This window comes from Myotis yumanensis, unplaced genomic scaffold (assembly GCF_028538775.1).
Source record: "Myotis yumanensis isolate MYYU_CA2020_CCGP unplaced genomic scaffold, mMyoYum1.0.hap1 SCAF_4, whole genome shotgun sequence".
Classification (NCBI taxonomy): domain Eukaryota; kingdom Metazoa; phylum Chordata; class Mammalia; order Chiroptera; family Vespertilionidae; genus Myotis; species Myotis yumanensis.
In genome coordinates this window covers 102,667,427-102,693,889 of record NW_027223755.1, presented here as the reverse complement: position 1 = coordinate 102,693,889, position 26,463 = coordinate 102,667,427, and the positions used below count along the sequence as shown (strand labels likewise).

The following is a 26,463-nucleotide window of genomic DNA, read 5'->3' as shown; positions in this document are numbered from 1 at the left end:
GGTGGTGATGGGCAAGCCCCACAGGGAGCAGGACAACACAGGCCATGCAGCCTGCACTGAGGAACATTCCTGAGATGTGAGTGACAGCTGGTGTCTCGGTTTATTGAGTTCCTTGTATATGGAGGCCAGGGAGCAAGACGTGCCACCATCTTGGTGGGACAATGACACTGAGCACCAGGCAGAGGCAGGGCTGCTGTGTCACAATGGGGGGCAGGGAAGGTGAGGGCCCTTGCGTGTCCCTTGCTACCCCCTCGTCAATGTGATGGCAGGTGGACACGTGCAGCCACCCGGCCTGAGAAGTCCCTGTGAACAGAGCTCAGCCTCTCAGGGATGGGGGACTGGATCGTGCTACCAGGTAAGACCCAGAGTCCCAGTTAGTAGCAAAAGGTGGGATCCAGGTGGACAGTGGAGGGGCCCTGTCGGCCTCAGTTGTACCCTGAGCCTCTGCTTCCCAGTTTCCTGGGCAGGGACTCCTCTGTGGTCCTGCGGCCGCCTCCTCAGCACACGAGACAGAAGGCGGTGGACGCTGCCGGACACAGAGGCGGGTCAGGTCCCCTTTCAGGGCAGGACTTGATAGGAGGCTTGGCAGTTCCTCTGGCTGCCTCGCCCCGGCAGGTCCCTCCTGGCTGGCGCAGGGAGAGGCCGGGGGTGGGCACTGTGTCCCAGTGGGGCCATGGTCTGGGTCTCCCTGTGGGCTGGTCAAGGTGTCATCAGCCAGCACTTTGCTCAAGGCTCGCCCTCTGTCCATCTCTGCTCTGTCCAGCTGCCTCCCAGGTGCCTCTCCCTGACTTGTACCCACATGAAAGCCCGTCTCTGTGCAGCTTCTGGAGAGCCCCCTGCAGAGGGCAGTGTGCAGGGCCTCAGCTGGTGGCAGTGAGGGTGGCCACAGGCCACGTGCCAGGCAGATGGCATGCTCTAGTCAGATGGTGGCCAGCTCCACGCTGCCTCACAGGGTCCAGTGGAATCAGGGGTTGCCCTGTGGCTCAAGGGCCCAGCAGCGGCTCAGGTGCTCTGCCTCCCTGAGCCCGCCTGCCTGGGCCCAGCGCTCCGGGGCTTCTTCCAGCAAAACTGCACCCTCTTGGCAGCTCTCCTTGCTCAGGCCGCCGGCCTGGCTGTGCTTTGTGGCTGAGATCCGTGCAGCCAGAGATGGCTGCTGCCCAGTGACAGCAGGTGGCAGGTCCGGGGGAGGCAGTGCCAGGGCCCAGCAGTTCCTCGCTGCCTGCTGACTGACCCCCGACCTGGTGCGGGCCTGAGAGAGGAGCAGCTCTCTCTGCCCATGGCCCAGCCAGGGGTCCCCGCCTGCCCTTCCTGTGCCCGGGGATGAAGGGGTGCAGAGAGGGTCCCAAGGAGGGTCCCTCCAGGTGAGGATGCCGCTGCTCAGACCCCGGCTTCTCAATCCCCACACGGGGACCCCGGCCCCTGTTGGTCTCACCCAGGCCCCTGACATCCCCGCAGATGCTGTGGCTGCTGTTCCTGAGCCTCCCAGGCCTGGGGGGCTCCGTGCCCTCATTTCCAGGTGAGTCCTAACTCCCTGTCCCCATCTTCTGCTCAGGCTGCCCAGGCCCCTCAGCGTCAACTCAGGTGGACCTCCTTGGTGGGTCCTGTGAGAGACTGAGCACGAGGGGCCCTGCTGGGTCTCTGATGGCATCCCCTGTGTTCCCAGGTCCCGGCTCAGGGAGGCAGCAGGGTGGCCCCGTGGGGACGCACAATGCCCCCGCGGGGAGATGGCCTTGGCAGGTCAGCGTCCGACGGTACAATAAGGAGCTGGAGCTGTGGCAACACCTCTGTGGGGGCTCCCTCATCCACAACCAGTGGGTGCTGACCGCAGCCCACTGCACCCAGCGGTGAGCCACACAGCTCGAGGACCCCTGGCAGGGGTGGGGGTGGGTAACTCACAGAGGGCTGATGGGAGGGGCGCTGTGGGCAGGGCCCAGGGTCTCAGGGGAAGACACAGTTAGTGCAGCCCCAGCCCTGCTGCTGTGCCCAGACTGTCCCTGCCCCGGAGGCTCCTCTGAGAGGCTCCTGGTCCCTCTCCCCAGGGAGGACTGGGGGGCCTATGGCCTCAGGGTTCAAGTTGGGCAGCTGAGACTCTATGACCATGACACACTGACAAATGTGACTAAGATCGTCCGTCACCCCAAGTTCAACCAGAGCCTGTCTGCAGAGGGGGGCGCGGACGTGGCCCTGCTGAAACTGGAGGCCCCTGTGACGCTCTCTGAGCGCATCGGCCTGGTCCCCCTCCCACCTGCCTCGCTGAGGGTCCCTGAGAGGAAGATGTGCTGGGTGAGCGGCTGGGGTTACAGCAGCCTCGGAGGTAAGGCTCAGGGACCCCGCTGGGGGTGTGGACACAGGGCAGCCCGCTGGGGGTGTGGACATAGGGCAGCCCGCTGGGGGTGTGGCTGTGGCTTTGCTGACAACACTTGATTCTCGGCAATTTGGGGGAATCCTCCGCCTTTTTCTTGTGGCAACATGTGCATGACAATATACATGACATTGGTCAGTGCGCGGTTCAGTGGCGTTCAGCACATTCACCATGTTGTGCAGCCTCAGCACCACCATCTCCAGAACTTCTCCTCCTCACACACGAAGCCTGGTCTCCATGACACGGTCACTGCCCCTCCCCAGGCTCTGCCAACCACGGAGATCCTTTCCTCTTCTATGCATTTACCTGTTCTGGACGTTTCATGTAAATGTGAATCATGCAACGTGTGGCTTCCACGTGTTTGCTCTTTCACGTAGCATGATGTTGTCAAGGCCCAGCTGTGCTGTAACCTGTGTCAGAACTGCATTTCTTTTTGTGGCCGAGGAACATCCCACGGGTTGGAGGGAGCATTTTGTTGTCCTTCCTGAACGACAGACCGTCTCCACCTTTTGGCTGTTGTGAATCACGCTGCTGTGACCTGTGTGTTCAGGCACCGCCAGGGAATCTGTTCTCAAGTCATTAAAACATTTTCAATGACAGTTTCTATTCAATATTATTTTGTATTAGTTTGAGGCGTACAGCATGGTGGTTAGACAATCATATACTTTACAAAGTGTCTCCTCGACCCCCCCCCCCCCATATTTCCATTCCTACCCGGCACCATCCACAGCCATGTCAATATTATTGACTATAATCCCTAATCTGTACTTCACATTCCCTGTGACTGTTTGGTAGCTATAATTTGTATTTTTTAATCCATCCCTTTCCCCCTTTGGCAACCACCAGTCTGTTCCCTGATCTATGAGCCTATTCTCCTGTTCTATCATTTGGGGCATGCTTCTTTGTCTCCCCATTTTGGCCGCCTCTTTATTTGTTTCTCTGTGTTAGGTAGATCTGCTATGTCCCAAGTCTTGGTAGGGTGGCTTTTTGAGTACATGTCCTGTGGAGCTCAGTGGTGCCCCAGGAATGTCCCTGGTGTGGGTACGGGGAACCCTGCTGTTGTAGTTGAGTCCTGATTGTTGTTGGCCTGTGGTAGGCAGGGTTGACCCTCAGGCTGACTGACTGAGTATTGACCCTGATCACACTGTATGAGCTGCTGTGAGTAGGCTGACCCCATGAAGCAGAATTGGCCCCAGCAGGGTCTGGTGCCTGCAGAGATCTCCCTTTGAGTGTGCCGCTTGTGGAGCTAATTGATTGTACTCTGCTGTGGGCTGGTTCTGCGGCCTCCAGGGAGGCACTGTGCTGCAGGTCAATGTCAGACACTGCCTGTGACCTATCCTGGGCTGCCTGTTAGAATCTACAATGTGATCCACAGTTGGTGGCTCCCTCTGCTAGGCCTGGGTGCTCATGGGAGGGGCCAAGCTGCATACTGAGGCTGATTCCCAGCAATACCAAACCTGTGTCAGGACACAAAAGGCCCAAAGCACCCAAAAATCTGCCTCTGCCTGCCAGTTGCCATTAGGCTCAGCCACTGATAGAGCCTCCAGCTAAGCTAGGTGCCCCAGGAATGTCCCGTGTGTGGTGAGGAGAGCCCTGCTGAGGTAGTTGAGTTGCATGAGGTAGTTTCTCAATGAGTCACTGGGTTGTGGCGAGTGGTGTTCATCAGGTTCATACAGATTCAAACTCAGCGCCAGCGCTGGGTGTGACACCACTCAACAAAAGTCTCAGGGCACAACAAGGCCAGCCCCCACCACCCAGCACCCACCACCCACCTGGGGTCTTCAAATCTTTGCAGTGGGGCAGGGTCTCTGGGTGTCATCAGGGTGAGGCCAGTAGAGTTCCTCAGGATCACACAGATTAGGATTGGCAGTGAAGAGGGAGGGCTCTGCACAGTGGAGCTAGTCGGGTGCCTGGGGAAATGGCCCTCGCCTCAGAGAAACACAACTCAGTCTCTCCCTGTGTGTCTCCAACAGCCCTGGAGTCTGCGCAGACCTCCTCCAGAGCTGCTGAGAAAGACTGTGTGGGCCCAGGCTGGTTGCAGCTGGCAGACTCCCCTGCAGGGCATGAGCTTGGTCGGCTGAGCCAACTGGCAGCCTGGAGGAGGTGGAGGCAGGTGCGTTCCCCCAGGCTGATGCCCTATGGAGGGGATGTTCAACTCAGGAAAGATGGCATCTGTGGGCATGTGGGAGAGGACTCAGCCCTGGATAATGGAGGCTGCCCCTCCAGCCCTCTCCCCAAAGCCATACAACCAATCTCTCCCAGAGTGACTCCTGTCCACTCTGGGACGCTGTAGGTCCACTGGAGCCCAGTCAGGTTGAGTACCTGCCATAGAGATGTTTGCGCACTGGCCCTTTAAAAGGGCGTCCAGGTGCCTGACAGTCCCCTGTCTCACTCTGGCAAGTGCCGTCCCCACTGATGGTCACAGGCAGATGTTGTGTAGCTCCTCTTCCAGGCACTGGTGTTCCAGGCTGGGAGCTCAGGATGGGGTGGAGACCCCTCCCTTCTCAGAGGGGAACTATGCAGCTGAGGTGTCCCTCCTAACTCTCAATGCAGCCTTTTCTGTGTCTCCACCCTCCCTGCCCGTCTCCATGTGGCTTCTTCCATGTGTCCTTAATGATGAGACTTCTTTTCAGCCAGCCTTCAGTTGGTTATTCAGGTTGAGTGTCTATAATTTAGCTGTGATTCCGATTTGGTCCTGGGAGGAGGTGAGTGTCACTTCCACCTACTCTGTCTCCATCTTGGATCCCAGTTTTCAGTTCTTTGGGGTACAGACTAGGAGTGGAAGTTCTGGGCCATGTGCTAATTCTACATTTGGTTATTAGAGGGGGGATTTCCTGTTGAGCCTACATGTGTGCAGAGCTGGGGTTTCATGATCAGATTCATGGACACTGAGGACACAAGTGTTTGCTCTGCCAGGCGGACAGGCCCTCCCGAGGCTCTGCCTGGGTTCTCCCCTCGCCCGAGGGGGTGTGTGGACCTTGATTGTCCTCCTGAGGATGAGTCAGTCTGGGAAAGAGCGGCATTTCCCTCAATCAGAATGAAACCCACCCATCAGCGCAGGAGTGTCTCCTTCCTGCTGTGATGCATTTCTCTGGGGTGAGCCCTGAGCCCTTCCTTTTCAAGGAGAACAATCCTGGGATAACACTCTCCTCAGTGCCCGTCCTCAGGCCTGTGGAGCCCAGACTGTGGCTGATGAAGTGCTGCGTCCTAGAACTGAATGGGCGTAGTGGATGCTGGGAGCTCAGTCCCAGGCCAGGTGTAGCTGCTCTAGACCCAAGAGTCAGGGCCCAGAAGGACTGGAAACAGTACCTTGTTGTTTGGAAGGAGCAGAAGCCTGGACCAGCCCTGGTTCTCAACCAGTCCCTTCCCACAGCTCCTCGGCTCTGGCCCTACCAGCTGCAGGAGGTGATGGTTCCCATTGTGGGGAACGAGGTCTGTAACCAGCGCTACCAGAACTCTTCCACCAACACTGGCCAGATCATCAAGGATGACATGCTGTGCGCTGGGAGTGAGGGCCAGGACTCCTGCCAGGTGAGCCCCACCTGCCCCGTCCTCGGTCCTCCGTCCCCTCCTGGCCCAGGGAATCGGGACTCAGAAGCTCCATGCAGCGGCCCGTGTGGAGATGTTCACTGAGTCCTGCCTCTCCCCACAGGGTGACTCCGGGGGACCCCTGGTGTGCAGCTGGGAAGGCACCTGGGTCCAGGTAGGGATCGTGAGCTGGGGATACAGCTGTGGTCATCGCGACTTCCCTGGGGTGTATGCCCGGGTGATGAGCTTCATTTCTTGGATCCGGAAGTATGTCCCTCTGCCCCCTGGATCCTAGATGAGGCCAGGCAGGGTTCCCATGATGGGGAGACCCTCAATCTTCCTTGCTGATACCCCTGTTTCTTTCCCAATTCCAGCCTCATCCTCCCACCTCATCCTTTATCTCACCCTCCACAGTGTCATGAATCTCTTGACCTCTGGGACCCTCCTGTCCTGACTTTGGGGTGGCAGACACAGGAGATGCTCTGCAGGCTGGTGTCTCACAGTAGGGGGGCCAGGACAAGGGGCCTGGGCCCATGGCCTCCTGCTCACCCTCTGATTCCTATTAAACTTGGAAAAGCCACTCCAAACCGTGGCTGAGATGGTGGCATGGACTCATCATGACGGTGACTGAGAGCGCAGTGGGGGCCTCCCTGAGAGTCCCCGGGTCCCAGGTCTCCGTGTTCGTGTGTGAGGAGGTTTCCAGGGCTCAGTTCCCTGTGATGGCATTTCTGGGAACTCATGCGGGTTATGCTTGTCCCAGTGTCCCTCCCTCCACCCCCCCCCCACTTCCTCTTTCTTCTTCCTCCCCGACCTCCTTCCCCTGCTTCTTATTTTCCTTTTCTACTCTTCTATGTTCTTCTCTCTCTCTTGTTTCATACTTGTTTCTTCTTAGTTCTCTTCCCTCCTCCCCTCCCTCCCTCCCTTAATTATCCTGGATCACATGTGCCCAGCATGGACAAGGTCTCAGGGGCAAGGAGTCACTGAGTGGGTCCTGGGCCCCTGGATCCCACAGGGAGGTGAGGACAGACATAAGTCAGCACTGCAGTGAGTGTGGGACACGGTGAGGAGGTGAGTGCTGAACACAGAACTGGGGGGACACAGGGCATATCCATCCAGCCTGGACCTGCCGGGAGGGTTTGACGGGGCTGAGCTGCCAGGCGCAGCTCATGAAGCACCAGCGACAGTGGGCATTAGGGGGAAGGGGCCCCAGGCAGAGGGACAGAGGAGGTGGGACAGAAGAGGTGGGGACAGAGGAGGTGGGGACTGAGGTGGTGGGGACAGAGGAGGTGGGGACAGAGGTGGTGGGGACAGAGGTGGTGGGGACAGAGGAGGTGGGGACAGAGGAGGTGGGAACAGAGGTGGTGGGAACAGAGGTGGTGGGGACAGAGGAGGTGGGGACCAAGGAGGTGGGGACAGAGGAGGTGGGAACAGAGGTGGTGGGGACAGAGGAGGTGGGGACCAAGGACGTGGGGACAGAGGAGGTGGGAACAGAGGTGGTGGGGACAGAGGAGGTGGGGACCGAGGAGGAGGGGACAGAGGTGGTGGCGACAGAGGAGGTGGGGACAGAGGAGGTGGGAACAGAGGTGGTGGAGACAGAGGAGGTGGGGACCGAGGAGGTGGGGACAGAGGCGGTGGGTACAGGTGGTGGGGACAGAGGAGGTGGGGACAGAGGTGGTGGGAACAGAGGTGGTGGGGACAGAGGTGGTGGGGACAGAGGAGGTGGGGACAGAGGAGGTGGGAACAGAGGTGGTGGGGACAGAGGAGGTGGGGACCGAGGAGGTGGGGACAGAGGAGGTGGGAACAGAGGTGGTGGGTACAGAGGAGGTGGGGACCGAGGAGGTGAGGACAGAGGAGGTGGGAACAGAGGTGGTGGGGACAGAGGAGGTGGGGACCGAGGAGGTGGGGACAGAGGAGGTGGGGACAGGTGGTGGGGACAGAGGAGGTGGGGACCGAGGAGGTGGGGACAGAGGAGGTGGGGACAGAGGAGGTGGGGACAGAGGTGGTGGGGACAGAGGAGGTGGGGACAGAGGAGGTGGGGACAGAGGCTTGAGCTTGGAAGGGATTTGGGGGGTACAGGACCATTCACAAAGTGAGCTTGAATGTTGGCTTGTTTGGTTTTCAACATCAGCATCTCAGTAACAGAGGAATCATGAAAAACCCCATAAAACATGAAAGTGCTTCTTGTTAGATGGTTTGAGAGCCTCCAACTTCAGAGGCTATTAGAGATTGAGAACCCCTTGTTAGGAACGTAAAATCCTGTCTGGAAAAACAAAAACTTAGTATTTGTACATAAATATCTGAGAATTTTCTAGAATCAAAGAAAAACTGTGAACCTTCAGTGGAAAGTGCCCTGTGAAATTCAGCAGAATAAACACAGATAAATTCTACACCTAAATCCATTTTGGTAAAACTGCAAATTGTCATCATTAGAAGCCAGCAGAGACAAGTGATAGTTTAACCTAAAAAAAAAATGACTATCAGACACAGGGGATTGCTGATCAGCAACAGGAGGAGGAAGGAGACCCTGGGGCAATTCCTTGGAAGTGGTGAGGAAACATCACCATCAACATAAAATTTTATTCCCAGACATACTGTCACACAATATTGAGGAAAAAACAGTGATATTACAAAACAGAAGACACACAGAGTGTCTTATCACCTGCAGGCACTCATTAACATAACTATTTAAGGATTTATTCCGGGAAGAAGAAATACTGATTCGGAGGAATGTGTGGGACACAGGAAACAAAGCATTAATGGGAAAACACACTGCATGCCATTCTCCAGACACCCCTGAGTGGCCATAAGGATTGACTGGCCTCCTTCATAATCAGAGGAAAACTGAGGGAAATAAAAGGACATACATGTCACACTCATCAGATTGGAGAAAATGAAAAAGTGCAATAAAACCACATGTTTGCAAAGATGTTGAGAAATGAGCAACTCATATGTGGAATCTAAAAGAACACACAAAGCAGATGAAGAAAACAGAAACAGACTCAGAGATACAGAGAACAAGTGGGTGATGGCCCAAGGGGAGAGGGTTGAGAGGTGGGGATAAAATTAAAAAGGAAAATTACAAAGCTTACATATCTTTATATTTTCATGGTTTATTTCAGCAAATAATTTTAAAAAGAAGAGGGGGCCCTGGCTGGTTTGGCTCAGTGGTTGAGGTGTCGGACCGCAGAGCGAAGAGGCCTGGGTTTGATGCCCAGTCAAGGGCATGTGCTTGGGTTGCAGGTTTGATCCCCAGCCCTGCATTGGGGTGCCTGCAGGAGGCAGCCAATTGATATGCCTCTCACATTGATGCTTTTCTCTCTCCTCTCTCCCCTTCCCTTCCACTCTCTCTAAAAATCAATGGGAAAAAATACCCTGGGGTGAGGATTAAAAAGATAAGAAGAGGTGATGCTGAGATAAAGTGCACATGGGCATTCCGGCCAGCAGCTGTGTGTGGGGGGGGGGGGGGGGGGCAGTGCCCTGCACTCCTGCTCTGAGCAGGAGTCCTTCTGGCCTCAGGCCGCCATTGGGGGTCCCAGGGTGCGGGGTCTGAGTGACAGGAGTGGATGCACAGAGTGAGGGTGGGGCTGAGTGGGCATCAGGGTCAGGATCAAAGCCGGGGCTGTGATGAGGATGTCTGAGCCCTGATAGGGGAAGGCTGAGGGCAGGTGGGCAAAGGGCACAGCTTCTGTTACCTAACAGCCCTATTTTGCAACACTGCAGTGGAGGCTGGGCCAGCGAAGGCGGGGTGGGGGTGCTGAGGGGGCAGCAATGTGCCAGCGTCCACGGGTCCTCAGGTGTCACAATGGAGGTGTTGGACCCGGGGCAGGGATGGCTCCTGGAGGCCCTCATTCATGGCACTGGCTGTCCCATTCGGGCCCCACCAACCACGGGACACCTGTGACCACACTGACAATGACACTGACCTCACTCACTCTGCCCGATGGCTCAGAGGGACACAGGCCCCAGCGCAGTTTTGTGTCCACAGGACGGCCTTGGTCCTCACCGAGGGCCGTGCCTATGACTGGCTCCCAGGCAGCACCCAGCTCTCCAGTGCCCTCCGACCGGTGCTTTGACCAAGGCCCCGGAGTTCTTGCGCTGCTCCCTGGCACCTCTCCTGGTGGCTGTCCTCCCACAACCAGGCCCTCTGTCCTAGACCCGGGTGCCAGCCTGAGACACCCAGGCTGTCGGGGCTCCACCTGCATCATCCCCTCCTTCCCCCGCTTGCTCTCCACTCTCCACGCTCCCTCCCCTGGGAGACCCAGGCCCCCTGGTCCCCACCGTGCTCTAATGGGTGGGCATCTTGACTGGCATCACCTGGGCTCCCTAGGCTTTGCCTGCTGGGCTCCTACTGCACAGGCCCCGCAGCTGGAGGTGCAGCCGCCTCTCTGTGGGACATTCCCAGCGTCCTGGTTGGTAGTTGATTGCTCTCCCCTGAGGTGATCAGTTTTGCCAGAAGCAGTGCCAGGTGCAATGGCCTGGCTGCTCCCCTGGCTCCAGGGCAGGCTGGGGAAGAAGGCTGGAAGCCCAGGGTCCGGCAGGCACACTGCCACCCAGAACTGAGTTTTCAGCCCCAGGCTGGTCTCCCTGCAACAGAAGCTCCTAGACCTCCCTCCATGTGTGCCCATGCATCATCGTCTGCATGTGTGTGGGAATACTTGCATGTATGCGTCTGTGTGTGTTTGTGTGTGTGTGTGTGTGTGTGTGTGTGTGTGTGGTGGTGGTGGTTCAGTTGCATGGTTTGGGAAGGGTCGAATACTTGCAGTTATATGGTCACATATGACTTCAATAGACATTGAACAGGAGCAGATTATAGCTGAACACCATGCGACAAGGCCACTTGCCAAGTTCACTGTCTGAATATAAGAGGGGCGTCCTGTGAACCATCTTTTGTTACTGACACTGGATATTTTATTTCTCGGCCTTTGTTTACTTCTTTGGTAAATACTGAGCCTGAATTTCAGTTCTCAGAGGTCACTTATAATTGCCTTGTATTGGAAAACAAGAGGCCACATTACTTTAAGCTTTCTCACACTTATATCAAAAATGGGCACAAGCCCTCCTACATCTGGAAATTTAAAAAAATATATTTCTAAAGAAATGTCAGAATGATTATTAAAAAGTATATATAACTCACAATGGTGAAAATCCCAGCTACTAACATTCACAGGGACATGGTGACTTGTACCTGGAGGGAAGTGACCAGTCCTTTCTGGATTTAGTACAAATAGGACAGAGAATGTCATGTTTAAGTCAAGAAGTGAGAAAAATTATGTCAGAGGAAACCGAAAGAGAGCATAAGGAATAGAATAAAAGATAGGCTAACCAACGCAAGAAAGCCAGGGGTAATTTAAAACAAATAAAAGAAGCACCTGGACTAGATAATAAAGAAATTACAGGGTTGCAAAGCCAAAGTGAGTTCCTTAAATCTAATGAAATAGGCAAACCTGTGGCAAGATCCATCAGGCAGGAAACATGATGCACAAATAATATTAGTAATAAAGAGGTGACCAGACACATGGGCAGGGCAGAGATTTTTAAAACTCAGAAGAGGTTAGTATGAACAAGCACATTAAACAAACTTGCCATCAGGTGAAATGGACCATTTTTAGGCGAGTATAACTCCTGAGAACTGACTTTAGGAGAAAGGGAAGCGGGACCAGATTTATAATCATGAAAGGCCTGCTTCTGGGAGGGGAACATCCACCCAGAACTAACATATAAAGTACAACACGGGGAGTTACCCCACAGCATGGCTTCCTGGACAATTACACTAAGACTTCAAGGCCCAGCGATCTTCCAGGGACAGCAAGAGACGCAGCTCCCGGGCACACTTTCTGGAGAACAAAACTAGGCCCATAAAATAAAGGACAATTTCAGGCCAATTTCCATTATGAACATAGATTGAAAAAATCCAAACTAAAACATTATCAAACTATTTCCCAATGTGTAAAATAATTACCAAATAACCCAGGAAGGTCGAAACCATTGTGGTTGAACACCAATTAGTGCAACTTGCCACATTAACGGTGCAAAAATAGATGATAAAAACCATGTGATAATCTCAATAGATATGGAAAAATGCAATTTTTTTGATTGATAAATTCAACCATAGTTTTTGATAAAACTCTTAGCAAACTTGGGCCAAAGGTGACTTCCTAAATGTTGTAAAGGTGACTTTTCCCAGAGACACAGCAAACGTCATACTTGGGGTGGAGGGGCAGAACCTAGGGCGGGCATGGGGGGTGGCGGGGAGACACACACTCTGGAAACCCCGCCCCTGAATGAGGGATGAAGGACAGGGAGGCCCAGACAGTGCAGGTGACTCCAGGCAGCACACAGCCATCAGAAATACACAAAAGGTGTGAGGACCAGGGAGGAGGAGAGGAGACCACCAGGAGCAACACGGCGCTCTACACGGAACACCCAAGACCATCTGCTCACAATGTTAGAACTAGTATGAGTGCCGCGAGGCAGCTTTGTCCACCATTAATGCAGGTCCAGCGCTGAAATCCCACAGGCCTTCTAGGCACTGCCCATGGCCACTGAGAAGAGGAATCAGTAAGATGGCATTTCCAGTGACTACTCCAAACCTCCTGGGAAGAAATCTAACAAAACATGAGCAAGATTTCAGAGAGGACATTGTCCAGTTGAGCTAAAGGACATAAGGTCCAAATAACATGGACAGATATGCGCTGACCATGGGTGGGAGACGCAGCATCCTCACGCTGTAAGCTCTTATCAATGTCCAGCCCTTCCCCCAGAGTCCCACTCACAGGATTTCTCAGGACACATGACACGCCAACTTTTAGGTTTTGATGACAGGTTTGTGGGAGTAAAAAGTTATCATTAAACTCTTTTGCTTTGATTGAAAAGAGAACTAACCTTGGGTTACACGACACAATTGTATTTGACAAGAAAATCCCTGAGTGAAATTTCTTTATTTTGTTAATCCTCACCCAGGATATTTTTTCAGCTTTTTAAAATTTTTTTGGTCTTTTTTTTTTTTATTGTCTAAAGTTTTACATATGTCTCCTTTGTCCCCCGATTGACCCCTCCTGCCCCCCCTCCCCCAGCCATTCCCACCCGGGGCAAGCACTCACCGCCCCAGTGTCTGTGTCCGTTGGTTATGCTGATATGATGCATACAAGTCCTTTGGTTGCTCTCTAACCACACACCCCCACCCCCCCGCCATTTGTCTCTGCATCTATTTTTGTTCATCATTTTATGTATTTTTTTCCCCATTGATTTTTAGAGAGTGGAAGGGAGGGGGAGAGATAGAGAGAAACATGGCGGTGAGAGAGACACATTGATAGGTTGCCTCTCCCACAGGCCCCAAGGAGGGCCAGGGATCCAGCCTGTAACCGAGGTAGGTGCCCTTGAATGGAATCCAACCTGAGACCCTCCAGTCTGAGGGCTGACATTCTAACCATTTAGCCAAACCAGCCAGGGCGAATGAAATATATTTCGTTGACACAAAAACTGAGAAAGTGCTAAACTGGCACTAGTTAGTACCCCTCTCCCCTCCCCAGTGTCTTCTGTTGGAGCATCTGATTTTAAGATGAATAAGATCTGAAAGGTTTGGAGTGGCCGGGTCACTCACCTATGATACCAGGCCATCATGTATCAAAAGAACTTTCTTTCAGGCACCTGGGTGCAGGTGGGCTGAAGCCGAAAAAGCAATCAGCAGTGACCTTCTGCTGGATGCAAACAGTTCTGCTGACATAAGGGTCCCGTCCTTGGTTCCTCCCGTCGCCAGAGGTCTAGTGGTTATCTAGGCTATGCCGCACTCAAGGCTGCAAGTTCTGTGCAAGAAAACTGCTAAGCACATAAGTTTTCTCTACCCCGTTTTATTCTCTTTAACACTTTCAAGATCAAGTTGCCTTCTGGACAAAGGTTCTTGGTCATGAGCCAAAACAACAAACTTCTTTATAAAGTTTAGATGTGTGGTTGCTTGATAAGAAAAATAAGTCCTCTTAAATGTTAATGAATTGAGAGTAAGGAGTGTCTGCGATCAGTAAATTCTAACAACTGAGGTTATAATATCTAATCTCAAGGTTGTGTGAATCTCATGAAAATGTCAACAATTGTTTTTGTTCCAATGTTTGTCATAGAAAAATGTTGTTGTTCACTGTAATTATAAGAAATGTTAATCATGACTGTTCTGTTCTGATTACAGAAAGCACATTCTCACCTGGGAGTGTGCACCCTGGGCCATGGCAGCTCGCACGGGAATGCAGTCCGTCCTCCTGTCCGGAAGAACTGTCTGTCATTAATGGAGAGACTTACCACCTGGTAACTGAGATCATCTAGTCCCTGAGACACCTGCACTCACAACCCCCAGCCCCTATTACCTGTAATCTGGTCCCGGGTGCCCAGAGGCATCCACCCTCTGTGACCCCCAACACCCCAGCCTGCATGACCTGTAACCTGTAATGATTAACCCGTGCCCACGTTCCCATGCCTGTCCTTCCTACTTTCCCCGTCATCTCTGTCCTTCTTCCCAATATAAGCAGTGGCTGATGGTGGGGTGCAGAGCAGATTTCCGTGGGTGACCTGCTGCTCTCCCCTCCTGCCGCCAGGACTGGAATAAAGGCTCCTACATGATTCAAGCCCATCTCTGCTGAATTGGCTCAAGTGGTGACAGGCAGCCCGGACCCACTGGTTGTCCGGTTCCAAGTTCAAATAAACAGAAGCCCACATTGTGTGGCCTCTGCGCCTGCTGATTTCACTGAACATGTTTCCAGGGAACATTGTCCTTTGTACGTTTCCTGCTCAGTTTCCTTTGGGGTCAGTTGGCTTCTACATCCTGAGCATCTCTGTGGGTGTGAAGGGCCCTCTATGGGAACAAGCCCCTGTCAGCAGGCATTTGTGTGCCCCTCCCCCTCCTCCATCTGCCTCTGCCCATCAGAGCTGATTGACATCTCTCACTTGCTGCCACCTCCCTCCTGCTCTCTGCCCTTTGCTTTCATGTCATTGGTCCAGGAGGGAGACACTATAGAGGTGATGGCCGCTCCATCACGGGTGCCCGGGGGACAGTCAGGACTTGGGAGAAGGCACTCACAGGAAAACGCACACGTGCCCTGTTGTTGGTTAGTGTCCAGCCCTCCCTGCCCCCAACAAGGGACACCGTGGGCACCTCTCCTCCCTGCTGCTCTCTGCCCCCCGCCAAGTTCCAGGTTTCCTTCCTCCCTAGAACTCAGTTCCAGACGGTGAGTCCCTGACCCCTGATTCCTGTGTCGAGGCTGCAGAGCCTCTGACTGTGGCTTCTGGGAGCCCAGCCCTCAGCGGCTGGAGCCAGGTGGGACCTGAGGAGGCCACTCTGGGACGGGGCCTGGGAGCTGGACGCTGCTGCCTGGCCGGCCATGGGAAGCAGCGCTGACAACGGGGCACAGAGCAGGGGTTTTGGGGGGATGCTGAGCTCAGGGAGGCCCTGGAGGAAGATGCCAAAACGCTGTCAGTGCGGAGCTGGTCACTGAAGGCCACACACAGAGCAGAAGGGGCCTGGGAGGCGTGGGGCAGAGAGTGAGCGCCACCAGTAGCTGAGCTCTGGGACGGGGGTGCTCCCTGGGGTGATGGATGGCCAAGGCCAGGGCCTGGCGAGAACACAGTGGGTGCTGCCACGGGGAAAGGTGACATCTGGTCACTGCACAGGAAACTTGAGTCCCCAGGTCCCTGAGCCCGCAGAGTGCACCCCCCCGCCCCCTTAACGAGAGCCAGCACACCCATCTGGTATGAGTCTCCTGTGGCTGCTGTCACAGCTCACCCCGGGCACATGAATCATCTCACCATCCTGCAGTCAGGGGACCGTGGCTCTCATGGGCTGCATCCAGGTGTGGGCTGGTTCCTAGTGTAGGTCCTGGCCTTTCCCAGCTTCTGGAACGTGTCCCAGCCTTTCCTGTGGCATTCCTGAGGCCAGTGATGCATGTGGCCCACCTGGAGAATCGGAATGACCCCCCTCTCATGGTCACCGGTTATTATTTAATTCTATCTGCATCCTTTATGCCCTTTCCCAGGTAACCTGACATGTTCCCATTTCCTGGGGATTAGGACCTGGATGCCTCTGGGGGCCATTATTCTGCCTTCTGAGCCCCTTTATAATGCAAAGGCTTCTCCCTGAGAAGACCTGCCCCTCCTCTCCTGAGCACTAGTCTGTAAGGGGTTAGAGGCAGCCCAGCCCTGCAGGGCCCCTGAGAGGAAGTGACTGTGAGAAGGAGCTCTGGGATCTGGCCTAGAGGCTCCTGCGGGAGAGGAGAGGACACCCCAGGGCTGGTGTCCAGACTGTGGGAGCCATGGCTGGACGGGTGGGAGCCCTGCCCTGGCATCGGAGCCCCCAGGAGAAGGGGCCAGAAAACCTGCTGGAGCACCTGGTCCGAGGGCGCCCAGGGGACAAGCCCTGGGGAACGCACTGCCAGAGGCCCTGCCCTGTCAGCAGCTGCATGGGCCTTGCTTTCTCTTTTGTTAATACTCAGCAGAGGGTATTTTCCCATTGGTTTTTAGAGAAAGTGGAAGGGAGTGCCAGAAGGTGAGAGAGCAAGAGAGAGAGAGAGAGAGAGAGAGAGAGAGAGAGAGATCAGTTGGTTGCCTCCTGCATGGTCTGGGATGAACCTACAGCCCAGGTTTTGTTTGAATCCTCACTGAGGATATGTTTCCCATTGCTTTCTGAGCAAAGTAGGGAGGGAGGGAGAGAGAGAAACATTGATATGAGAGAGGCACATGGACTGCTTGCCTCCTGCATGCAATTCAACTGGAGGCGGGGAGGGAACGACAGCCCAGGTGCATGCCCTTGACTGGGAACTGAACTGGAGGCCCTCCAGTGCGGGGCTGAGGCTGTAACCAAGGAGCCCAACCGGCCAGGGCAGGGCTTTCCTTTCTGGCTGGACGTGATGATCAGAGGCGCCGCCTCCCCATGAGCTTCCAGCTGGCGGGAGGCCCAGGGCTACCGGCTGCTCATTTGCCGTTTCCCAACTGGGGACCCAGGTGGTTGGTGGCCACCCAACCACAGTGGTGCTTAGGCCTGTGGGGTGCAGCTTCCACACTGGGGCCCAAGTGGAGGAATCAAATCTTCACCCTCAAGGCGGGACCTGGGAAGCACAGCTGAAGCTGTGAAGGTGGCTCTCTCTGGGCAAGAAGCCCGTCCTGCAGGCCACAGGGCACACTCCCCCCCAGTGACTGTCACCTGGGGCCTCGCTCCCCCCCAGTGACTGTCACCTGGGGCCTCGCTCCCCCCCAGTGACTGTCATTGGGGCCTCGCTCCCCCCTAGTGACTGTCACCTGGGGCCTCGCTCCCCACCAGTGACTGTCACCTGGGGCCTCGCTCCCCCCAGTGACTGTCACCTGGGGCCTCGCTCCCCCCCAGTGACTGTCACCTGGGGCCTCGCTCCCCCCCAATGACTGTCACCTGGGGCCTCACTCCCCCCCAGTGACTGTCACCTGGGGCCTCGCTCCCCACCAGTGACTGTCATTGGGGCCCCGCTCCCCACCAGTGCCTGTAACCTGGGGCCGTGTCCCTGGAGTCCGGGGCAATGACTCTAGAAGTAGGAGCAGCCCCGCCGGGTCACTGCTGGGACCTGGGGGCGTGGTGCTCCCCTCCCTGCACAGGGGTGTCAGTCCTGGTCCCGAGAAGGGGACTAACTCGGCCAGGGGACAGCAGAGGCCCCTGAGCAGCTATAGCTGTGCCCTGTCTCTTTGTGCTCCCGGTGCCAAGGGACTGGAGGCAGGGAGCAGAGGCACCGAGGTGGCAGGGGTCTTCGTGTCCTATGGCTGCCTAAGGTATTACCAGACATTCAGGGTTCTTTAAACAACGGGGATTTACTCTGAGCTCTGGGGCCAGGTGTCCAAAAATCAGCCGCCAGCAGGGGGTTCCTTCTCTGAGGCTCAGGGAGAGAATGCATCCCAGGCTCCCTCCCAGCTCCTGGGTGGCGACCATCCCTGGTGTTCCTGGCTGCACCGCCTAATTCCAGTCTCCGCCTCCATGGCCACATGGTCTGCACTCCTGTCTCTGTCCTCTTCCCACAAGGACACCAGTCATATTGGATGAGGGCCCCTCCTTCATGCCCTCATCCAACCCTGATTACATTGCAAAGGCTATTTCCAAAGGAGGTCACATTCACAAGTGCCAGGGGGAAGGACTTAGGCATATGTTTTGGGGGACACACGTACCCTCTAACAGCAGGGGTACCTGACTCTGCTAACCCAGAGGGGGTAGAGCTGTGGCCGCCATGGACAGGAGGAAGGTGTGTAGCCCAGGTGAACCCCGGGGTGTCCCAGGCGCCCTCGCCCTATTTTGATGGTAAGTGGACAAGTGGAGTAGGCAAGGCCTCTGAAGGGCTTGGGACCAGGAACGAGGTCCCCGAGGGGTGCGAGTCAGGGCCAGGCCCCCAGAGGTGGGGCTGAGGGGGAGGGGACCTGGAGTACATGATAGGGACCCCTGCAGAGGCAGGGCTGGCCCCTGCCCTCCAGCCCTTCTCTCTGGCTTCCCCAGGAAGAGCATCTGCTGGAGCCCAAAGGGGCTGCTCCCCAGCTGTGCCAGGGACAGAAGCCCTGGGCGGTCACCCTCCTGGGCACTAAGTCATTTCCTTGGCACTTGAGAGCCTGGCTCTAGTTTCTAGGCTGTAGAGACGCCTGCTGTGGCTCTTGTGGAGACCAGCCGGTGCTCCCCTCCCATCTCAGCATCTGTTCAGGGAGTGGCCCCAGGAACTCTGGGGGCTGCGCAGAATGACTAGCAGTGTCCCATGGCTCACAGTTGCCTCTTCTCCCAGGGGAGCTATTCCAAATGCAGCTCCTCCCAGGCTCAGGCTCTGGGCAGCGGGTCTGAGGTGCACCTGTGAGAGCTGCTCCCGCTGAGACCTGGCTCTTACTTGTCTGCGCAGCTGTCCATGCGCCTCTGGGGGCAGGGGAAGCATGTGGAGCGGCATGGCCCATGGACCCTCCAGTGGTCGGCCAGCAGAGCACACGTGTGTTTTTTTCTTTTCAGGGTGTTAAAAGAACAGGAAGAAAGAAAAAAAAAAAAGAACAGGAAAGCCCATTTTTTTGTTGTTGTTTTTTGTTGTTCTATTACAATTTTTTTTTAATCTTCACCCAAGCATATATTTTCCATTGATTTCTGGAGATAGTGGAAGGGAAGGAGAGGGAAGGAAGATGGGGGAAGAGAGAGAGAGAGAGAGACAAGTGGTAGAAAGACACATTGATTGGTTGCCTCCCACACATGGAACCCACACGGGGATTGAACCAGTCACCCTTTGGCGGGTGGGCCACTGTTCTAACCATTGAACCACTTGCCCAGGCTAATTTGTTATATTTTGAATGTCCAAGGGCACTTGGTTATGATCTGATTGGTTACTATCTGATATGAGAAGAAAACAGTATGTAATCCTTGTTTCATAAATGCAGTATCTTCTACCTCCCTGAAAACTTGCTCAAACTTCTTCTATTTCTCATCATTGCTAGTTGAATAGGTTTGAATAACTTTTTTTTCATTTGTTTTTATTTTGGTTTTTAAATTTCCAATTCAATGCTTTCCTGGTCTGCCCCAACAGTTTTCTTCATATGTAAGAGCAAATCACTAAATTTTGGGCTGGTTTATGTCAAAAATTACCATCATAAACAAGTATACTTAGAGAGCAGAAAGGAGAGGGATAGAGAGATAGAAACATCAATGAGAGAGAGGGACATCATTGATCAGCTGCCTCCTGCACGCCCCGTACTGGGGATTGGGCCAGCAACCTGGGCATGTGCCCTGATTGGGAATCAAACCTGGGACCTCTGGTTCCTGGGCTGACACTCACCTGCTGAGCCACACCAGTCGGGTGCAAGAACACTTTTCTAAGGAACAGAAACAACTGTGTTTATTAACAGTTCAAATGCTGACTCGCATCTGTCAGCCTGGTTGGCTGGTGGACTAGTTGATTCTGTTCTAAGATGACTGGGCGGAGACCTGGGCCTCCCAGATGCCAGTCCTCTGTTTGGCTGGGACCAAAGGTTCTCCTTCACCCTCCTCCTGGGGTGACGCCGACTGCAGGAGGGAGAGGACGGCCTGGAACCTGACCGTGTGTCCAGTCTCCTGGCTCTCACCACCTTCCTCTGAGCTGGGTGACCCTCTTCAGCCCCTGCCAAGATCTGAGTTGCCTGGGTCCCTCACGTTCAAGGTGGCCCCATCACCATGTGTCCTGCACAGTGAGGTGGCTTCACCCAAGCACCAGAACAGGGGGTTGCACTTCTCCCCAAGCCCCTCTTCTTCATCCCCTCCATCTGATTCCCAGCGGCCCCTCACCGATGCCGTATCCTCATTCTTTGCTGTGAGCTGATACCGTGCATTTGTCTGCTGCTGTGCTGTCCCTGAGGCTGGTCTAGGAGGATGGGCATGTTGGCTGGGCCATTCCCTCGCCCTGCGTCACTGGCCGGCCACTCGGTTCCTGTTCCCACAGCTTTATGGTACCAGCTGCCTAGTTTGCCTCACTCTGCCCTGTGGCTTCCTGGGACACCCCCACCTGTATTTTCCTCCTGGCAAACTTGGGGGCCACTTTGAATGTTCCTGACTTGCCTGCAGTTCACATTCTATTGGGATTTTGGAAGAGTTGATATTGGATGACACCGTCTCCTGTTAACAACATTGAATGACATTTTATTTCGTGTGAGTTTCCTCCTCAAGGAAGTTTTGTGTTTGTCACGGACTCTAGTTTAGGAATGTGTGGACCTGGTCGTGAACGGAGTCTCTACCATATGGCATCGCATTAGCTATGCCTGGGGTTAAAGATGAGTTTCTCCTTCTTTCTCTCCTGACTTGTGTGCAAAATACTTGTCTTCCATCTAGACACCTTGGGAAACTTAATCTTAGCACCTTTTCAGTTGAGCCTTTTGGCTCTTCTGGGAGGAAGATCGTATTATCTGCCAATGATAGTCATGACATTTCCCCCCAGACCCTCAAACCTCTTGTTTCTGTTTCAGGCAGATCTGCTCCTAATGCCCAAATGCCGTCTTTCCCCAGGTCTGGCCCAGCTGGTTAGCGCCCAGCCTGTTGCCGGGGGACGGGAAGCCTGGGTCCAGCATCAGGCTGGCCGTTGGGGCCTGTGGCCTCTCGCTGACACCTCTGTGACTTGCCTTCCTGTCATCTGGACTGAAACCAGCCACAAACCCACATCCAGTGTTGAGGTGGGCGATGGTGGGGGCTCTGTCCAGACCAGAGGCAGGGAGGGAGGAAGCCCCCTTATCACCCACAGGTCTCGCCCCTGGGCCTGTGCGACTTGCTGGATCTGGGAGCCCAGCCCCTTCCCTCCTGGGTGCTCGCTGCCCCCACCACAGGGCCCCCGGCCATGTTGGATCATGGTTGTTTCCTGAGGAGATCCCCAGTGTCCCCTGAGGATTCTGGGTGCCCCCAGAGACACCAACATCTCAGCAAGGATGACAGGGACTCTGGCCCCAGGAGAGAATGATGGGTTTCTAGAGACCTGAGCACATCTAGGTGCTGCAAAGCATCCCTTGATGGTCTCCTCACTGGGCTCACGGGGCACAGAGGACCGGGCAGTGGTTCAGGAGTGTGGGAAGCCCTCTTCCTTCTCCTCTCAAACCACTGTCTGGTCCTGTCCCATGCTTGGTGGAGAATGATTCTCAGAATGTCAAAGGGCAGAAAAGCCTGTCCCTGGCAGGTGTTCGGCCTCTGCCTGGGGTTGGACAGAGCTCCTCCATTCAGAAAGCAGGGAGTGTGAGAGGGGGGTTGGCTCCCAGCGCTGTGGGGGTGCAGGCGTGTGCAGGAGGTGAGGAGAGGTGAGGAGAACTAGCACTAAATTGGCACCTCTCACACCCTTTGCTGTGCATTTTGACAAAGCTTGATCATGCATAGGATGTATGAGGACAGCTGAGCAGATGCCTGAGTGTCCTGGGGCGGCCATAACAAATGCCACAGACCCGGACCTTTAAATAAAACTTTATTCTGTCAAAGAATAAAATGTTGGAGGCTGGAAGTCTACAATCAAGGTGTCAGCAGGTCCCTCTCCCTCCAAAGGTTCCAGGGAAGCTGCCTCCTCCATCTCATGGTGTTGCTGGCAAACTCTGTCTGCAGGTCCAGCGAGTCTGTCCTTTTTGGGGGACACTGTGAACCTCAAAAGAAGGAGTGGGGCAAGGGCGCACTGGGCCTGCTGCTCTCCTTCCCCCCGCCTCATCCCACTCTTGGCTCAGGTGCCTGCCCCCATCCCATCTGTACCTCTGCTCTGTGTTGTTTCAGAGCATCTGATTATTTATCATTTATTTAGCTCCTCACCCGAGGACATGCTAATGGATTTTAGGGAGAGGAAGGCAGAGGGAGAGACAGAAACATCGATGTGAGAGAGACACATTGATTTTTTGCCTCCTGCATGAACCCTGACCAGGGCCGAGGAACCTGAAACAAAGGTATGTGCCCTTGACCGGAGTCGAACCTGGGACCCTTCAGTCCACAGGCTGACATTCTACCCACTGAGCCAAACCAGCTAGGGCTCCAGCACCAATACTGGGTGTCTTCTCAGAGAGGAAACACCATGTTTCTTATCTGATAGCTGGTCTGCTGGTCACCACTGGTCCCATGGAAGGCATAAGCCCCGCCTCCTCCCATGCCCCACCCCAAAGGAGGGCGGCTTCCCCTGGGCCTGTCTGCGCAGGAGGATAAAGGGGCTCAGAGGGCTCAGGACAGAGGCAGACAGACCTGGCTTGGTGAGGACACTGCTCCAAGCCCCATCCTCTCCCTTCCCAGCTGTGTCCCCGCCCCACATCTCCTCACTGGCTCTCCTCCCTGCCCTCTCCCCCTGCAGATGCTGCAGCTGTTGCTCCTGACTCTCCCCTGTCTGGGGGGCTCCGTACCTGTGACCTCAGGTGGGTCCTAACTGCCAAGCCTGCCTTTTCTCCAATCCCCTGACTGACCTCTCAGAGGCCGCCCCTGGGATGGGTGGCGATCCCCCTCTGAGGGTGGCTCTGGGAGGGACTGAGGATGGGGCCATGCTGAGTGCTGGGCAGCAGTGCCTGGGACCCTGATGGCTCCTCCTCTGCTTCCCCAGATCCCGGCCCAGGGACTGAGCTGGTGGGCATCGTGGGGGGGCATGATGCTGCCAATGGGGCGTGGCCGTGGCAGGTGGGCCTGTGGGTCAGGAATCAAACAAGTTCAAAGTGGCGTCGCAATTGTGGGGGCTCCCTCATCAATCAACAGTGGGTGCTGACCGCTGCCCATTGCATTCATGGGTAAGTCCCTACTCTGCCAGCACCCGGGGGGTGGGGGGGTGGAAAGTATCGGGAGGCATGTGATGTGTGTTGGGGACAGATGCTGGGCTGAGTGGCTGCAGACCCCCCACCAGGATTCAGCTTCCTGGCGCTCCCCTTGCCCACCACAGAGGGGAGGTCTCTGGGCTCTGAGAGGCTGGCCCACTCCCTGCCACAGCCTCTCAGAAGCCTTTGGCCTTCTGTCCCCAGGAGAAACCCAGAGACTCGGGACTTGAAGGTCCAACTAGGACAACTGAGACCCTCATACAGTGACAGTGTGAAGGTGGCCAGGATCATCCGCCACCCCAAGTACAGCATTAAAAAGAAAGCAAAAGGTGTGTCGGACGTGGCACTTCTCAAACTGGAGGCCCCCTGCGACCATCTAACCTCGTCAGGTGGATCCGCCTCCCACCAGCCTCCTCCGCGTTCCCCCCAGGCACACGGTGCTGGGTGACTGGCTGGGGTAACATTGCTTTTCAAGGTGAGAACCAGAACCAGGATGACACCCGGGTGATGCAGGGGGCGGGCCAGGCTTTACAGAGGAGGCTCAGCTGGGGTCTGAGCTGGGTCCCTCCGGGGTCTCCCTTGGGTGTAGGAGGCAGACAGCTCGAGAGGAGTCTGTTAGGAGCAGAGACCACAGTAGCAAGAGTGAGGCATGACCATGGGCATTTTTTTGTTTTAAGTATCACACAAGGATATTTCTTCCATTGATTTTTAGAGAGTGGAAAGGAAGGGGAGAGAGAAACATTGATGTGAGGGACATATCTTTTCATTATCTTCCCGACTGGGGCTTGGGATTGAACCTGCAACCCAGGTACTTGCCCTTGACCAAGAATCAAACCTGGGACTCTTCAGGCCAGTGCTCTAACCACTGAGACACACTGGCCAGGGTGCCATGGGCATTTATCTCCCTCACTCTGCACCAGGCCCTGTGTCTTCCTTTCCGGGGGTCCCCGTTCTCCCTGAGTCTCGATAGTGGGATGGAGAATAAGGAGAGAGAACTTCAGTGACGAGCTCCAGGATTCACTATTAAATGGACAAAGTCAAATTTGACCATAGGGCCACTCACTCTGCATTTCCTCGGGGAAAGCACCTGCTCTGATTTTTCCCAATAAAAGGTATTTGTGGATAATAAATATATTTCCCTGTTTCTTTTTGGAGCTTGGTGCCCACAGTGTCAGCCTAGAGATTATCAGCCCATTGACCTGGAATGAAGCCTGAGAGTTGGGATCTTCGGTACCCCTGGGCGCACAGAGGCTCAGCGTGTGGTTCTAGAACCCGCAGCCTGTGACTGTCCGCCACCTTAGGACCACAAGCTCACTGGGCTTCTCCTCACAGTGCCGCTGCCGCCGCCCAAAAATCTGCAGGAGGTGGAGGTCCCCATCGTGGCAGATAAGATCTGTCGGCAGCAATACCTCAAGATCGGCAAGGTTATCAAGGACGACATGCTGTGTGCCGGGGGCGAAGGCCGGGGCACCTGCCAGGTGAGACCCCCAGACTGTGGCCTCCGTCCATTGCTCCTGCCTGCAGGGACCCTGAGTACTGACCACCTGTCTCTTCTTCCCACAGGGAGACTCTGGGGGCCCCTTGGTCTGTAAATGGAGGGGTACCTGGGTCCAGGTAGGCGTGGTGAGCTGGGGGCACAAGTGCGGTCTTGACAACTTTCCTACAGTCTATGCCCGAGTGACATCCTTCTTGCCTTGGATCCGCGGTCATATTCATTCCTCTCCTTGAGCCCGGGGCCAGGCAAGGATGCTGCCCATGAGATGAAGACAGGCCCTCCAGGGTGTCTGGGGGACCCTCCCTGCTCTCTCCCAGAGCCAGCTCTTCATAGCACCTAGCACCTTCTCTATCCCTCCCCCCGCCCCCACCTGCTCTGAGATCCTCCTGCCTCAGCACCTCCATCAGCCTCTCTCCCCTGACAGGCAAAAGGGAGAGGCGGGGTGTGCTCTGAAGTCGGGCGGGCACTGCAGGACTCCTGCCTCCTCCCCACCCCCTGTAGCTCATTAAACTGCAGGAAAAACTGCTCTGGACTCAGTGCACTTACCTGTGGGCGTGGCCAAGGCGGCCAGTGGGTGGTCCGTGCTGCTGGGGGAGCCCAGGCTCTGGGAGGGGGACCAGGTGGGATGGGCAGCTATGGCTGCAGCTAGGAAGAGGGCGACCTGGAGGCTCTCCTGGCTGGGGTGGAGGTGAATCTGCTGCCCAGGGCTGGAGGCCACAGCCCGGAGGGCCGCCCCCCAGAGGGTGCAGACCGCCCCTCTTCCTCCTTCAGTCGCAGTCAGTGTGTCATGGAGGCTTTAATGACTTGGACGTGGCCGCATGCAAACAGGAGGTGCTGTGTTTCCATGGTCACCGCTGCTCCCTCTGACCCCGCGGCGCCGAACCCCCATTTTCCAATGTGATCAACTCCTGGGACCAAATGAAGTGCAGCCTCATTTCCACCAGATCTTTAGTCTCCCACTCTGAGCTTCTTCTGAGCAGGGCGGACCTGCAGGGGCCCAGGACCAGCCAGTCCCCCTCTTCCCCGCCCCCACCCTCCAGCTCCCCCAGCTCCCCGGTCCTGGTTGGTTGGAGGCGGCAGAGAGGAGGGTGGAGAGGGGACCCCCATCCCTCCAGAGGCTGTTCTCCTGACGCTGGCGCCCCTGCTGGAAAGGCACCGCGGTGCACCGTCCCCTCAGGCTCCACAGAGCTCCTCCTTTCTCCCGGGGGTCAGAGGGGCTCCCAGTGGACAGAGGAGCTTCAGTTTCAAATCCAGGGAGTGAGAAGGTGCTGTGGAGCCCCTCCTGCCCCAGGCAGTGAGGTGCACTTCCTGCTGGAGTAGGATTTGGGGGGCATGGCTGGTGCCCCGCTGGGGTGGGTCCTGCACCTGCAGGTTGGGGCCAGGACCCAGGAGGGCCTGTGGAGCCTGAGGCGGCCTGTACTGTGGGTGAGGGGGCTCCATACCCTGCAGCGACAGGCTGGTCCCCAGTCTGATTCTACAATGGGGTGGCGGCCTTCCAGACCTTTCAGTGCCAGGACCCCTGCCCCGAGATCATGGTGAAACGCTGTCCTCTCTCACTGTGACCCGGTCCTTAGGGGAGGCCTGGACTCCGAGTTAGGGAAAGTGGAAGCTCCAGGGCGGGCAGATCAGGAGCTGTGTCCCCCATGTGCCCTGGACTGAAGTCTGGGTTCCTGGCAGCCAGGAGCTCTCCAGGAAAGCCTTTTCCTGGGAAAATAAGGCCTGACACTCAGCTGGACGGCACCACCGGTCAGATGGCCCCCTTGGGGATCTGCTCCTCCCCGGAAGAGAGGATGCGGTGACACAGCACAGCCTGGCCCTCTGCCCTCGCCCTTGGGTTCCAGGCACACATTCT

General features: G+C 55.6%; 1 protein-coding gene and 1 pseudogene across 1 annotated transcript; both read left to right on the top strand.

The window, feature by feature from the left end:
- The first annotated feature begins 1,455 nt into the window (after positions 1–1,455).
- On the top strand, positions 1,456–6,185 carry LOC139009507 (mastin-like). The gene is made up of 5 exons (XM_070413781.1): positions 1,456–1,516; positions 1,664–1,844; positions 2,040–2,296; positions 5,706–5,893; positions 6,015–6,185. Exons 1-5 carry the CDS (start codon positions 1,456–1,458, stop codon positions 6,183–6,185), a joined length of 858 nt encoding a protein of 285 aa, XP_070269882.1.
- A 322-nt stretch (positions 6,186–6,507) lies between these two features.
- Positions 6,508–24,844, top strand: LOC139009506 (mastin-like; annotated as a pseudogene).
- Positions 24,845–26,463: the final 1,619 nt, after the last annotated feature.

Excerpts from the sequence above, each read along its gene's own strand:
- LOC139009507 (XM_070413781.1), top strand. The coding sequence starts at position 1,456 with ATGCTGTGGCTGCTGTTCCTGAGCCTCCCAGGCCTGGGGGGCTCCGTG. Across the intron at positions 1,517-1,663 it reads CTCCGTGCCCTCATTTCCAG|GTCCCGGCTCAGGGAGGCAG; the intron begins GTGAGTCCTAAC and ends CTGTGTTCCCAG. Across the intron at positions 5,894-6,014 it reads AGGGCCAGGACTCCTGCCAG|GGTGACTCCGGGGGACCCCT; the intron begins GTGAGCCCCACC and ends CTCTCCCCACAG.